The sequence below is a fragment of the Crocodylus siamensis genome, chromosome 6, assembly GCF_052110815.1.
Source record: "Crocodylus siamensis isolate JL-2025a chromosome 6, ASM5211081v1, whole genome shotgun sequence".
Taxonomy (NCBI): domain Eukaryota; kingdom Metazoa; phylum Chordata; order Crocodylia; family Crocodylidae; genus Crocodylus; species Crocodylus siamensis.
In genome coordinates, this window is record NC_143400.1 from 19143838 (window position 1) to 19158506 (window position 14669).

At 60.5% G+C, this 14669-nt stretch overlaps 2 protein-coding genes across 3 annotated transcripts; one reads left to right on the forward strand and one right to left on the reverse strand.

The window, feature by feature from the left end:
* Positions 1 to 696: 696 nt before the first annotated feature.
* RNF167 (ring finger protein 167) lies at positions 697 to 9225 on the reverse strand. 2 transcript variants are annotated; one of them, XM_090055764.1, is made up of 10 exons: positions 8955 to 9225; positions 8124 to 8205; positions 7253 to 7333; positions 6875 to 6994; positions 6691 to 6778; positions 6506 to 6596; positions 6114 to 6219; positions 5750 to 5843; positions 3940 to 4020; positions 697 to 1911 (listed from the first exon to the last, which is right to left on the reverse strand). In XM_090055764.1, the coding sequence occupies exons 1-10, from the start codon at positions 8960 to 8962 to the stop codon at positions 1667 to 1669; spliced, it is 996 nt and encodes a 331-aa protein (XP_089911890.1). In that variant the 5' UTR covers positions 8963 to 9225; the 3' UTR covers positions 697 to 1666. The 2 variants fall into 2 exon arrangements, with proteins under 2 accessions (XP_089911890.1, XP_089911891.1); XM_090055765.1 differs by having other exon boundaries at positions 1747 to 1911; positions 3940 to 4127; positions 8955 to 9224.
* A 1355-nt stretch (positions 9226 to 10580) lies between these two features.
* SLC25A11 (solute carrier family 25 member 11) lies at positions 10581 to 14591 on the forward strand. The gene is made up of 8 exons (XM_090055775.1): positions 10581 to 10776; positions 12208 to 12360; positions 12797 to 13003; positions 13447 to 13537; positions 13612 to 13702; positions 13817 to 13916; positions 14017 to 14068; positions 14343 to 14591. The coding sequence occupies exons 1-8, from the start codon at positions 10691 to 10693 to the stop codon at positions 14496 to 14498; spliced, it is 936 nt and encodes a 311-aa protein (XP_089911901.1). The 5' UTR covers positions 10581 to 10690; the 3' UTR covers positions 14499 to 14591.
* Positions 14592 to 14669: the final 78 nt, after the last annotated feature.

The following is a 14669-nucleotide window of genomic DNA, read 5'->3' on the forward strand; positions in this document are numbered from 1 at the left end:
CCCCCCACGCTGCCCAGGGGGACCCCCAGAGTCACCCATTTTTGGATTTTTTCACCTTTTTTTCTTACTGGCTTTTAATTGTTGGGGGGTTTTTTTGTTTGTTTGTTTGTTTTTTTTTTTTTTTTTTTTTTTTTTTTGAGAGAAAAATAAAAAAAAACCTAAGGAAAAAAAGAGATTAATCTCTGGGTCTCAATGGGGGGGCTCTGGATAGCTGTGTCTTTTGCAGGGACACCTGCATTCTTTCCATCTCGATGGGGGGGTGCTTTGCTACTTAGCTTCTCCTGTCCTTACATGTCAAAGTGGATCTGCCCCCTCCCACCTTAATAGCTCCAGCAGCTCTGGAGCTAGTAACAAGGTGTATGGTAGGGGAGGAAATAACAGTACCAGGCTTACTGTAGGTAGTACCATAGTGTCCTGGCTACAGCACACCTTCACGTTTGCAGTATTCATCAAACTAACCAGTTTGTTCCCAGTCCAGACCCTGCTGTGCCTGTCATTTCAGCACCAGTCTGGACCAGGAAGAGTGTGTGGGGAGAGGCCTGGGTCCCATCTGCACCAGTGGGTTTCCCCCCCTCCCCTTATCAGCTGTCCAAAGTCCAGGTGCCTGCCCCTGAGTCATAGGAGGGGGTGGGGGCAGAGCAGGGCCCAGATGCCTGGGTTCACACCTGACCCAGAATGAGACATAGCACATAGGAAGAGGAGGCAGGAACTGTTTATTGGGGGGGGGGGGTCAGCTGGCCTCTCCCATATGCAGGACCAGGCCCCCCCTATTACCTTCTGATAGGGGAGACCTCTCCCACCCCCCAGGCTTGGAGCTTTAAAACCTGGCATCCAAAAAAAACTTTGGGGGGGGGCTGTGCAAGTTGGGATCCAGGTGTGGGGAACCCCCCCACCCAGTAGCCTACAAACCTGGAGGGGTGGTGTCAGTTATCATGGGGGACAGGTGTGGGGTGGTGGGGTAATTGCATTACAGAGGGGTGGTAACTGTGACCAGTGTGGCCCAGCAACTGAACCTAGTTTGGTGGGGGAAGGGAGGGGTGGTACACCCTGGGACCCATATGATGGGGCAACTGAGACCAGTAATTGAGCAGGGAGCATAACTGGAAACAGCAGGGTGGGGGAGGAAGGTTGGTAACTGGGCTCAACATTAAACTCAGCATGGAAGGGGGAGGTGCAGGGGCCAGTCACTGGGACCAGTATAGCCCAGTAACTGCCACTAGTATAACCAGGCACCTGGGACCAGTTGATGGGGCAGTGGGGGGTGTTTACTAGGACCAGTAGAGGTTAATAAGTGGGACCAGTATGAGTGGGCAATTGGAACCCAAATGGGGGGGAGTGGTTACAGAGTTGATAGTTGCCTGCCCTCCCCCTGGGGGCCTCCATATGACCCCCCCCCCAGACCTGGAGAAGGTACCATGTCATAGCCATGGGGGTGGGAGGAGGGGGTAGCACCACCCCCCATCTCTATATTCATATGGGGGGCTGCCTAGAGAATGCAGGTGGGGGGCTCAGGCACAACCCACCCCTGCCTACCAGGGCTCTTAGGGAAATGGGGAACCCAGGCATGCTCCCCCCCAGCAAGGTTAAAAGCCCCCCTCCTTTCTGTAAGTAGGTTTAAAAGCACCCCCAGCTATAGGGGGGGTAAAAGCCCCCTATTGTAGGGGGGTCAGACCAGAAGAGGGCCAGGGGGCATGGGGTCCAGGCTGCCGAAAGAGGGGGCAGCAGGGGCAGGAGACAGCAGGGGGGTAGTCTCAGAGGGGGGGTCGCTGTCACCAGGTGAGGGGTCCAGCCCCCCCTGCTCCTCGCCCTCAGAGTCGGAGTCATCAGGGCTGTGAAGTGCCCGCTGCTTGCACACAGGGCAGGTCTTCCGTGTCCGTGTCAGCCATGGGTCCACGCACCGGCTGTGGTAGGCTGCAGAGAGAGGGAACAGGGTTAGGCACCCAGGTCCCAGCTCTCCCTCCCCAGCTAGGAGCAAACCTAACATCTTGGTGTCGTGCCCCGCCACCCTCCCCCCACACACATACAAGCTGGAGGGAAGAGGGGAGAGAACCCAGGCATCCAGGCTCCTAGCCCCTCCCAGGCCTCCAGGATGTCTCCACTCAGGCCAGAGCCCACCCAGCCCAGAGTCTGAGACCAGGGGGGAAAGATCAGTAGTGCCCAGCAAGGCACAGAAAATAGCTAATTAGCATCTAGGCCATGGCAAGAAACCTGCAGGGGACAGGGTGGGCTGCTGCCTGGGGCCACGGGCAGGGAAAGGCCAGGCCTCCTGCATGGAAAGCCTCTGCATGTATTCAAAGGACATCTGTGCACGTGCAGAGAAGCAGCAGGAACAGCTAAGTGCCCAGAGGAAGGTTGGACATGGTCTCCCACATGCTCAAAACGTCTGATCAGCTTGAGACCAATGAGAACAGGGAAGACCAGACAAGAACATAATCAGACCTGCTTCTCTATGCCCAGAGCGTCAAGAACATAATCAAACCTGCTTCTCCATGCCCAGAGCATCAGTGGAAGAATGTTTAAGGACACTTTATAAGTTTTTGCATGTCCTGGCATGTTCTTCTGTGTCTTTAGACATGCTAAGAACATCCAAGAACAGGTAAGAAGGTTTGACACACTCTCCCATGTCCTTGACCAGCCCAGGTGCTTGTGGAGCACAGAAGAACATAGAAGGACATTTCCCAAGCTCCTGCCGTCCTCCCTGGGTCTAGAGAAGCGGGAGTGGAAGGGAGCCATGGAGGTCATGGAGTCACAGGCATTGAGAAATGGGACTGGAAGGAACCTCCTAGAGGTCATAGAGTCAGAGGGCACAGGGAAATGGGGCTAGAAGGGACCTGTGGTGGTCAGAGAGTCAGAGGTCACAGAGCTGTGGGGCTAGAAGGGACCTCCTAGAGATCATAGAGAAGTGGGGCTGGAAAGGATATGCTAGAAGTCGCAGAGTTAGTCACAAAGCCATGGGGTGGACAGGACCCCTTGCAAAGCCATACCCTGCTGCAGGCCCTGCCCAGCCCCTTGCCTCAGGGGTCCTGGGCAGGAGCCAATCAGTAGCGTTCCTGCTACATCTCCATGGCTGGATGCCACCCAATTGGCTAGGCCCAGCTCCAGCACCATGGCAGGACATCTGGAGGTTTCCCCCCACCCCAGAGCCAGCCATGTCACAGATTCTGTTATACCCAGCCCTGACACCCACCCAGAACCACCCACATCTCAGCATCAGACATAGGGTCATCATTATACTTAGCTGCCCAGACACCCCACCCCAGAGCCAGCCTCATCTCAGTGCCACCATGCACCCTTTACTTATAGCTACAGTATCTACCCAAATACAAGACAGATTCAAATCCAAGATGCCCCAAGATTAGTCTCAAATGTGGAAAACACACTCATTTGTTAGCCCTTTTTCCATATAAGGAATCTAATTACTGGAGGATTGCCTAAAATAAGTCAACCCCCCACTGCAAGGGGAAGTAGCAGGGGTGGGGGGGAGGGGAACAGTAAACCTGCCCTACCCTTATACTTGAACCCAAGACAACCAACCCCCTCTCAAATGGTGCGGGGGGACCCTCATCTTCTACCCCAGGAAATACAGTACTTCTGGGAGAACCAGCAGCCTGAGGATGTAGAGCAAGTCCTCCAAGGCACACAGAACGGCTAGGAAGCAGGGTACCCCCAGGAGAGCATCTGGTAAAGCAGCAGGAAGTCTCTGGTGCCACACTTCCTGGCCCCTCTGTGACCCTAGGAGGACGGACTCTATGTCCACTTTTCTCCCCCTCCCCTTGTTCTGTCTTTGAAGGAGGCAATGGGGTTTTATTCAGGGTGGGGGGCATGTTGTAGGCTGGAAAAAACAGTACCCGGCAGGTCCCGCCTCGTCAGTGGAGAACCCAGGCATTCAGGTTCCCCAGCCCAGGCCCTGGTAAGATGGTAGGGTCAGGGGTCACTCACCATGGGCACAGGGCAGGATGCGGAGCCTGTCACCCTCCTCATACTCATCCAGGCAGATGGCACAGACGTCATATTCATCCCCTGTGAGGAGACACGGGTCAGCCCGGTCGGGCTGAGGCACAGGCTGGGGTTGGGGGAGAATGGTGCAGTCTGGAGAAACTGTCCGACTGGGGAAACTGAGGTGTGGCCTGGAAGGAAAAAACTGAGGTGCAGCAATGGTGGGAGGAAACTGAGGCGCAGGCTGACACCTCTGTTGTGCCAGGGGGGCTGTATAAGCAGCCTCCCCTTACAAGCCCCTACCCAGAACCAGCCACATTTCAGCACCAGGTAGAGGGGTCCCCGTTATACCCAGCCTATGCGGCCCACCCCACAGCCAGCCACATCAGGGACCCTTGTTACACTCAGCTGCCCCCAGTGCCCAACCCAGAGCTAGCCACATCGTGACGCTGGGTTGAGGGAGTCCCCGTTATATCCAGTTCACGGTGCCCACCCCAGAGCCAGCTGCACTGGAGACCCCTGTTATACTCAGCCACCACCATGCCCACCCAGGAGCAAGCCACATCTCAACACCAGCTGTGTGTGTTGGGGGGGGGGGGTGTCTCGTTTACACCCAGCCCCTGCTGCAGCTGACTCTGGGGTGGGACATCAAAGAGCCCTGTTACACTCAGCCACCCCCCCACCCCAGAGCCAGTTGCCTCGAGGTGCTGGTGGGGGCAGGGGCCAGTGGCTGGGAGGGAAAAACAGGAAGCGGAGGCCCCTCCGCCGCCGCCACGCGGCCTTATAAGGTAAAAGACACCAGGGCCCAGCTTCCTCCTGACTCAACCCGAGACACGCTGTGGGAGGGAGGGGCCCAGACGCCTGGGTTCCCTCCCCGCCCCGGGCGATGGGAACACGAGAGCAGGGCAGAACCCAGGCGTCCGGGCTCCCCACCCCCACCACTCACACTCCCCAGTCCCGAGACAGCCCAAGCATCTGTGGCCCCAGGCCTAACTCAGGCTAAGAAAGGAGGAGGCTGGGAGCCCATTGGGGAGGGCCCCCAAGACAGCCTGACTCCTGGCATACTCTGCTCCCAGCCCCCCGGGTGGGGGTGATAGTGGTGGTGGGGGATCTGGCTGTGACAAGCTGGGGACAGAAACCAGGCGTCCAGGCACCCAGCCCCCACCCTCAACCCTACATGCCTCCCTGAACACAGACAAGACATCCAGGCGACCAGCCCCTCCCGCAACAAAAGAACCCAGGCGTACAGAGGCCTGGCCCGGCCCCCACCCGCCCCACTGTGGTCCCCAAGCAAAGACAGAACCTCGGGCGACCAGAGCCAGCGGCTCCGTTTATGTCACCCACTAGAAACAGAGCCCAGGCATCGCCTCCCCCCCACAAAAACCACAACCCCAGACGCCTCCAAGCCAAGGAAGGACCCAGCCGTCCCGGAACCTGCCCCCCCTACACCACACTCTATGGGCTGGTAAAGGAACCCAGGGCAGGGCCCATCCCCTCAGGCAGCTCCCAGGGGCAGGGGTGCCCTCTGCTGGCCACAGGGGCTACTGCTCTGCAAAGGAGTGGGGGGCAGCAGAGGGTATTCCCCCCCATAGCTTGGTGCCCCCACTAGACCCCCCCAACCCAGCATCCCCTGTTGCACGACTCCCCCACAGCCCAGGGCCCCCTGCTGGACCACCATCCCAATCACAGCACCCTCTCCTGGACCTCAATAGCATGGTGCTGCCTGCTGAATTCCCCCCCCCCCAACATCCCAGCGCCACCTGCTGGCCCAGCCCTGCACTGGGGGCCTTAGGGGCCCGTGGTGGGTCCTGACCTTTCTTGTACTTGTGTACCGGGATCTTCTTCAGCTGCTCCTTTGAGAGCCGGTTCCTGCGCAGGCGCTTCCGGTGCTGGACACAGCGCACAATCTGGGAGAGGAATAGGAGGTCACTGGGGACCCAAGCATCCAGGCTCCCCTGCTGCCCAGACTCTGACCTGCCAGGTCCTGGATCCCCTAGGCAGCCAGGAGAGAACCCAGGTGTCTGGGCCCCCCTTATCTGACCCTCCAGGACTTGGATCCTGTAGACAGCTAGAGAGAACCCAGACATCCAGCCCACCCCCGCAGCTAGGAGAGAACCCAGGAATCTGGGCCAACCCCCGCCCCAGCTAGACACAATCCAGGTCTCCAGATAGCTCACCAGGATGGTGCACATGACAGCAATGATGACGCCCACAACACCAGTGAAGGGGACAAGGTAGTAGCCCAGCGGGAAGATGGACTCGGGCATCAGGACCACATGGGCACTGCGAGCAGGGGGCACAGGACCAGGCTGGGTCTTGCAGTCCCACCTCCCCAGAGAACCCAGTGTCCAGGTCCCCAGCCCCCCCACTCACCCCCCAGATGCAGAGAGAACCCAGGCATCTGCACCCCCAGCCCACCCTGCCCTCGGCACCAGCCTCCTCCCCTCCCAGAGAACCCAGGCATCTGGGCTCCCAGCCTCCCCAACAGAGAGAACTCAGGTGTCCAGGCCCCCAGCCCCCCACTCTCACCCCCACAACGCAGACAGAACCCAGGCATCCAGGTGCTCACCCCTTGTCATAGGTGAAAGCAGCGCGCAGGTACTCAGCCGCTGTCTCGCCCACAAACACAGCCGGGATGGAGACCTGCTCCCTTATGCGCTCTGGGGACAGCAGGGGATCAGGGTGGGGCACAGTCTCCACTCTCCCCCAGGGATTGAACCCAGTTGTCTGGGGCGGTCCCGGCCCCCCACTCACCGTCATTCCAGAACATGTTGAGCAGCTTGTCAGAGCCGACGTTGTGCACCACAGCCGCGCCAAAGCCAGCCTGCTGTACGTGCAGCACCTGTGGGGTGCAGGAGGGTCACAAGGGACCCAACGGTCCAGGTGCCCAGCCCCCCGCCCCCCCACACCCCTGAAGGACCCAGGCTTCTGGGTGCACCTTGAGGTCAAAGTCACAGTCGTAGCGGCGCACGAGGGCCACGAAGACACTGGCGTTGGGGCCCGATGGCGGCTCCAGGGCCTGGCATGCATTGCTGGGCCGTGCCTCCACCAGGAAGCCCTGGGGGGGTGCACATTGGGATTCAGGCATCTGGGCCCCAAAGCCCGAAACCAGAGACAACCCAGGCGTCTGTGTCCCTGACCCCCAGTGCCCCTCCCCAGCCCAGACAGGACCCAGGGGCATCCAGGTCCCCGATTCCCCTTACCCCCACTTCTGCCCCCTGCCCAGAACCCAGGCTTCCAGCCCCCCAGCCAAGAACTCAGGCCCGGCCCCCTGACCCCCACCCCTGGGAGGGAACCCAGGCATCTGGGCACGCACCAGGAGGCCAAGGCGGGGCAGTGACGCCCCGAAGAGCGCAGGCAGGTCTGAGAAGTCCATGCTGGAGTTGTGCTCTGATACCTGCAAAGAATTGGGTGATGGTGGGGGGCACTGCAAAGGGTCCTGGGGTGAAGCTGCAAAGGACTGTGGGTAGTTTGGGGGCAGACAGGGTGCATTATCAGGCTGCAAAGGAGCCTGGGATATTGGAAAGGTGTGGGGCAGCTGTAAGGCATCATGGGATACTGGGGGGGTACAGCTACAAAACAGGGTGGGACACTGGGAGGTTGCTATACAGTTGCAAAGTATCATGGGGCACTAGGATGCTACCATACAGCTGCAAAGAAGCATGGGGGGGCTGGAGTGCAGCTGCAAGGGCTCATGGGATACTGGGGCACCCTGCGTACAGCTGTAATGAACTGTGGGAAATTGTAAAGGATCATGGGATACTGAGAAGCCAGGGTGAAGCTGCAAGGCATTATGGGATACTGAGAGGCTACTGCACAGCTGCAAAGTATTGAGGGATGCAGGGAGGCCATGGCACAGCTGGAAAGCATTGTGGAAAGTCAGGAGACCGGGACCAGCTCCAAAGGACTGTGAGATATCAGGAGACTGGGGGCCCAGCTACAAAGCATTGTGGGATGTCAGGAGACCAAGATGCAGCAGCTGCAAAGGATGCTGGGACTTCGGGAGGGCCAGGACACAGCTGCAGAGGACACTGGGATGTCAGGAGAACAACATACAGCTCCAAAGGACTGTGGAATATTGGGAGATTGGGGCGCAGCTGCAAAGCATCATGGGCTGGCAGGAGGCCAGGACATGGTTGCAAAGGCCTGTGGGATACTGGAGGTCCCTCCACCCCCATCCCACTCACGGCGTGGATGTAGGCAGCGGCAGGAGGCAGCAGCAGGACTAGGGGCACCAGCAGGGCAGTGACAACCAGGGGCTGCGGTGACCTGAGGGCAGGAGCATACCAGAGTCAGGGGGCAGGGCCAGGCCCACTCCCTGCGCACAGCCGGGGCAGTCACGTACCAGCAGAGAACCCAGGCGTCCAGGCTCTAATCCCTTAGAACTACTGAGAGCCCAGGAAAGAGCCCAGGGCCCGGGGTCCCACCCCAACTTTCAACCATTACACACACAGCAGGGGCCTCAAGCATGGCCAGAGGGAGTGGGGGCTGGGCAGTGCATGGGAGGGGCCCAATCCTGGCTTGGAAGGAGCCGGCTACACCCAGAGGGCCCTGATCCCAACCTAGAGGGCCCAATCCTGACTAGAGGAGCTAGGCAGTGCCTGGTGGACCCCAAAAGCCCCTGGGAGGTCACAATCCCAGCTGGAGGGGCCCAATCCTGCCCCAAGGGCTGGGAGGGGCGAGATCTTGGCAAGCCCGGGCAGGCTGAGGGCGTGGGGGACGCGGCCCAACCAGCACAGACACAAGCCCAAGCAGCGCCCCATGGGTGTCATGGGAATGGCGGGGGTGGGGCAGGCAGCATCCCACATCCAGTCCCCCACACAGGGCCAGGATGGGGCCCCAGGCATCCAGGCCCCTCCACCCCAAGTCCAATGCCTGCATTCCAGCAGCCCCCCAGGCTCAAACTGAGCCCCTGGATGCCCCAATTACCCCCCTAATTGCCCCCCCCAGATATCTCGACCCCCCCCAACAGTCCCCAGATGCCCCCCGTCCCCCCAAATACCTGCCCTGCCCCTCACCTCCTCATGCTTGGGCCGAGGGGGGGAGTCCCCTCACTCAGGCCTGGCTCATGGGGGTTCCCGCCCGGGCAGGCAGCAGGGGGCTCTCTCCGTCAGTGACGCCAGCGGGGTTCCCAGGGCGCAGCAGCAGGGGGCTTCCCCAGGCAGCAACGTCAGAGGGGGCTTCCCCGGCCGCAGCAGCGGGCACCCTCCGTGTAGGGGGAGGGGGCCCAGATCCCTGCCTGTGTTTACAAGGCAGGCTCGCGGGTCTCGCGAGAGCAGGTGGGGGCCACGCCCCCTCCTGGAATGTGCCCCGCCCCCAGGAATGCGGGCGCGCGTCCGGGTTCCGCCTCCCGGGTTAAACTGGGCGGGAGAGCTGGGGTGGATTGTAGGGGGGCGGGGGGGAGCCCTGCCTCAGCCGGTACTCCCGAGTATTATTGCTGGAGGGAAGAGGGGCGCAGGGCAACCCCCAGGTTGATGCGGGGCCCTGCGTGGGCAGCATTAATCCCCGGGGATTAGGTCCAGACTAAGCCTAAGGCTTGATCCCAAACGAGTATTAGCGGGAGCGTGTGGCTAGAGGTCCGGCCTTTGATTTCTGGAGCCATATGGAGCACTGATCCCTAGGAGTATTATCGAGTATCAACCCCCTTGGGCATTATGAAGTATTGATCCCTTGGACTATTGATCTCCTGGGGCATTGTAGGCTATTGGTTCCTGAAATCAGTCCCTTGGAGTAGTATGGAGCATCAAACCCCTGGAATATTATGGACTGTTGATTGCCAGGAAGATTACAGAGCATCGAACCCCACCCCCCGCCGGAACACCATGGAGTATTGATCCGCTGGCATAACACGGAGCACAATTCGCCAGAGGGATTGCAGAGTATCTATGCCCCGGAGTATTATGCAGTATTGGTCCCTGACCCCGGCCTCTTGAAGGCTTGGAGCGAAAACATTTACTCTTCAATCTGTTCTTATCAGTTTAATCTCTGGAGCCCTGTAGTCGTGATCTTCCCCCCCCGTTCTCCACACCCTGCATTTCCCTCCGCGCTGCAAACACACCCAGCAGGGTGAAGTGCGAGTGTCAGGGGTGTGTGGTCTGAAGTATCAATCCCTGGAGCATTATTTCTGACGCGGGGGTTATAGTATTCAGCCCCCCATCACTTTTATTCTGTATCCCTGGGGCTGTTACAGAGCACCAGTCCCTGGGGTATTATGGAGCATCAATCCCCTGATGTATCATTGCTACCAGATGCCGATCATATTTATGTCTCCCCCGGTGGGTATTATCTTTAGGGTATCTTTATGCTCCTGGTTACTCCCCATAGAGATGCGTCCCCCGGTTCTTCAGTATGAGGGGGCTTCCCTCCTCTTGAATGGAGGCAGGGAATAAGCCTCCTGTGATAGTCGAGGGAATACGGTAATGGAGAGTACTGGCGCCCTAACCATTAGGGCTCCGCCCCGAGTACTAATAATGTCCTCTCCCCCCGGGCCCAGTGGCCCCGCCAAACCGGGGGAAGGGTGGGGAATCTGCGCGCGCAGCTCTCCGCCACCTTCCCCGAGATTCTCCCCCAGTCCCCCGCCCTCCGGGATTCTTAACTGCGCGCGCACCCACCCTACCTCCGGAAGTCCCTCTGCCCCACTTCCGGGTCGCGACCACCGCCTTTCCCGGGATTACCGGCCACATTTCCGGGCTGCGCGCGCAGTCCCCGCCCCCCCCGGCGTGACCTTGGCCCGGGCCGCAGCACGGGGCCAGCGATGGCGACGGGGACGGGGACGGGGGGGCCCGAGCGGGCGCGGACCTCGCCCCAGGCCGTCAAGTTCCTGTTCGGCGGCCTGGCCGGGTGAGAGCCCCCCCACCAAGAAGCCCCCAATAGCCCCCCATGCCCACCTCCGGGACCCCCTCCCCCCGTACGGCCCCCAATAGACCCTAGCCCCCCCCCAAAACAGCCCCTGATAAATGCCCCCAAGACCCCCTGCTCCCGTCAGACCCCTCAAATACAGCACCCAAGAGCCCTCCCTGAAAAGCCCCCCAGATACAGCCCCCAATAGACCCTGCTACTCCTCTGGGTCCTACTGTGCGCCTCAGGCCCCCCCCTTCAGGGGATCCCCCAAGAGTCCCCCCAAAACAGCCCCCAATAAATGCCCCCAGAGATTTCCCCCCCGCCTCATTCAGTCAGCCACCCCATAGAGCCCCTAAGAGGCCTCCTCACTCCTTCAGCCCCCTTTGGGGACTCCCAATACAGCCCCTGATTGATCCCCTCAGAGATTCCCGTGGGTCCCTCCATACAGCCCCCCAAGAGCTTCCTCCCCAAAACAGCCCCCAGTAGACCCCCCTACTCCTCCATACCCTTCCAGATCCCCCAATACAGCACCCTTTTGCCCTCCTCCAGGGCCTTCCTGGACAATGAGCCCCTTTACCTGCCATCTGGCTCCCCAGGGTCCCCCCAGTAGACCTGCAGCACCATGGGGGGGGCCCCAGTATGGACCCTCCAATGGAGCCGTGCCAAAACACCTCCCTGAAACCCCCCTATTGAGCCCCTTTAGCACCCGTGATAGAGCCCCTGGGGACCCCCCCTACAACCTCCTGCACCCTTAATACCAGCCCCTATGCCCCCCTTCCCCCCAGTCTAGTCCCCCCCAGGTCTCTGCAATACAGACCTCCCTGCAGTCCCTCTGGGGACCCCCAATACCCTCTTCGGCCCTCCTAAGAGACCCCACAGACCTCCTTTTACCTTCCTGACTCCCCCAACCCCCACAGGGATCCCTGAGGCTGGCTGATTCCCCCCCCCACCCCGTGCATGGTCCCCCCCCACCCCCCTCCAGAGAGACCTGCACCTGTATTCCCACCAATAAACTCCAGACACCCCCAAGGCAAGAAATGGGGGTCCCCCTCAGAATACAACCTCCACCCAGGGCAGATCTGCCCCCCCTCCCCCAGAATAACCCCCCACAAACCCCTGCTGAGACTGTGGGGGAGGACAAAGGAACCCAACTTCTTCCAGGTTCACAAGCGCCTGCCTCAGCTGGACCTTTACCCCAGGGGCTGATGCCCCCCTCATTAATGGTTACAGGCTGGTGAGCAGGGGTCCCCAGTAATGCCTGCCAACCATGACAGGGACCCAGGCATCTGGACAGGGGGAGGAGATTTCAGGGCTGGGATTGGAAGGCCAAGATAGAGGGTCCTGCCCAGGCATCCAGGGCACGGGGGTGGGACAGGGAACCCAGGCATCTGGGTCTGACCACTGACCACCCTCCACCCCCTCCCCTGCCAGGATGGGCGCCACAGTGTTTGTGCAGCCACTAGACCTGGTGAAGAACCGCATGCAGCTGAGCGGGGAGGGTGCCAAGACCCGCGAATACCGCACCAGCCTGCACGCCGTGGGCAGCATCCTGCGCCGCGAGGGCGTCCGCGGCATCTACACCGGGTATGGGCACGGGGGGGATCTATGTGCCTGGGGACCCAGCCTCAGGTATGGCCAGGACCCAGGTGTCTGGAGCACCTCCACTGGCTACAGCTAGGACCCAGGTGTGCAGGGCATCTATACCCAGTACAGCAGGGATCCAGGCACCTGGGACACATGCAAAGGAATGAGACATGGGGCCCAGGTGTCCAGGGGACCTAGGCATCTGGGGCATCTAACACTAAGTACAGCCAGGGAACCCAGGTATCCGATGCCTATACTGGGTATGGGCAGCCATGCAGGGAACCCAGGCATCTGGGGTACCTACCCCAGGTACAGCCAGGGGTCTGGGGTATCTCAGTGTGGCACAGGGCAGGGACCCAGGCATCCAAGGCATCTCCATGGGTGCTGGAGGGGACCCAGGCATCTGGGCTAGGCCTGACCCCCCTCCAAATGGCAGGTTGTCGGCGGGGCTGCTGCGCCAGGCCACCTACACGACAACACGGTTGGGCATCTACACAGTGCTGCTGGAACGGCTGACGCGGGATGACGGCACACCACCCCCCTTCCTGCTCAAGGCTGCGCTAGGCATGGTGGCCGGTGCTGCTGGTGCTTTTGTGGGCACCCCTGCTGAGGTGGCGCTTATCCGCATGACGGCAGACGGGCGGTGAGTGCCTTCCAGCCTCTAACCTGGGACCCCCTGGCTCTGAGCACTCTCTGTGCCCTGGCACCCCCTGACTTCTACTGCTCACCCCTCTCTGTGACACCAACCTTCATCTTTGCTTGGTTTCCACTCCAGTGCCCCCTGACCCTTGCCCTGGTGACCCTTACACTAGACCCCTGCCTTCTGTCTCTGCTCAGTCTTCACCTCAGTGGACCCTGACCCTGTCTCTGTACTCCCTGGACCTGCCCTGGTGACCCCTGACTCCTGCCAGCTCTCCTCTATTTCTCCCTTCTCTCCACTCCCATGCCCCCTGACCTCTCTTTGTGACAGTTGACCCCCAGGACTTCCTCTCTCTGACCCCTCCCATTGTCCCCTGTGTCCTGAAGCTGCCCTGTCCCCTGTCTCTGATCCCCAATGCCCCCTGACCCCTGCCCTCTGCCCCCCAGGCTACCCCCTGACCAGAGGAGAGGCTACACCAATGTCTTCAATGCCCTGGTGCGGATCACCCGGGAGGAAGGCGTCTTCACACTCTGGAGGGTATGGCCAGGTTAGGGGTCAGGGGTCACAGGAGCCCCCCCAATCCCCTCCTCACTGCCCTGCTTCCCCTACAGGGCTGTGTCCCCACAATGGCCCGGGCAGTGGTGGTGAACGCGGCACAGTTGGCCTCCTACTCCCAGTCCAAGCAGTTCCTCCTGGACTCCGGTAAGTTCCCCCTCCCGGCCTGCCCTTAACAAAGCCAGGAGTTGTTAGCAGCCCCCCACCCAAAACTCCCCTCCTTTGGGTGCAGGAGAGTCTCACCCACCCCTTTCCTGCCAGGCTACTTCCGGGATGACATCCTTTGCCACTTCTGCGCCAGCATGATCAGCGGGCTGGTCACCACAGCTGCCTCCATGCCTGTCGACATTGCCAAGACCCGGTGAGTCCTTGACAAGGGGATGTTGGGGTGGGGGGCCCCAACCTGGCCTGATTGTGCCCCCCATGACTCTTGCCTCGCACCCCACCCCATCTCCTACCAGGATCCAGAACATGAGGATGATTGATGGTAAACCCGAGTATCGCAATGGATTGGTGAGTGTCTGGGGGGGAGGACCTGTTGACCCCAGCAGGGTCCTGGGGCAGCTGCCCAGGGAGGGGTTTTAGATTTCCCCCTGACTAAGAGGGGCCTATAGGTAGCTGGAGGAGGGGTATATAGGTAGCTGGGGGGGGGGGTGCTGCTTCTAGCTGGAATACCCTGGGCCAGCAGGGATCCCAAGCCATCTGGAGGTGACCCTGGTTGCTAGTGGAGGGGGGCTATCTGGGTACCCCCTGACACCCCCCCCTTCCCCCAACATCCCTGCTGCAGGATGTGCTGGCCAAGGTGGTGCGCTACGAGGGCTTCTTCAGCCTGTGGAAGGGCTTCACACCATACTATGCCCGCCTGGGCCCCCACACTGTGCTCACCTTCATCTTCCTCGAGCAGATGAACAAGTTCTACCACCGGCTCTTCCTCAGCCCCTGACACCCTCCCCCCCAGACCCCTCCCCCCCCGGCTTATTTATTGCGGGGGCAACCCTGTCCCTCTGTGTCTGACCTCAGTAAAGTACCAACTGCGGCCGAGCCTCTGTCCTGGCGCCAGTATCCTGGGGGAGGGCGTAACCTCCACCCAGACCCAGCCGCATCTCAGCCCCCA

Excerpts from the sequence above, each read along its gene's own strand:
- SLC25A11 (XM_090055775.1), top strand. The coding sequence starts at position 10,691 with ATGGCGACGGGGACGGGGACGGGGGGGCCCGAGCGGGCGCGGACCTCG. Across the intron at positions 13,004-13,446 it reads CGCATGACGGCAGACGGGCG|GCTACCCCCTGACCAGAGGA; the intron begins GTGAGTGCCTTC and ends TCTGCCCCCCAG. Across the intron at positions 13,917-14,016 it reads GTCGACATTGCCAAGACCCG|GATCCAGAACATGAGGATGA; the intron begins GTGAGTCCTTGA and ends ATCTCCTACCAG.
- RNF167 (XM_090055764.1), bottom strand. Across the intron at positions 6,220-6,505 it reads GCTTTCACCTATGACAAGGG|TGCCCATGTGGTCCTGATGC; the intron begins GTGAGCACCTGG and ends CCCTGCTCGCAG. Across the intron at positions 5,844-6,113 it reads CTGTCATGTGCACCATCCTG|ATTGTGCGCTGTGTCCAGCA; the intron begins GTGAGCTATCTG and ends TTCCTCTCCCAG.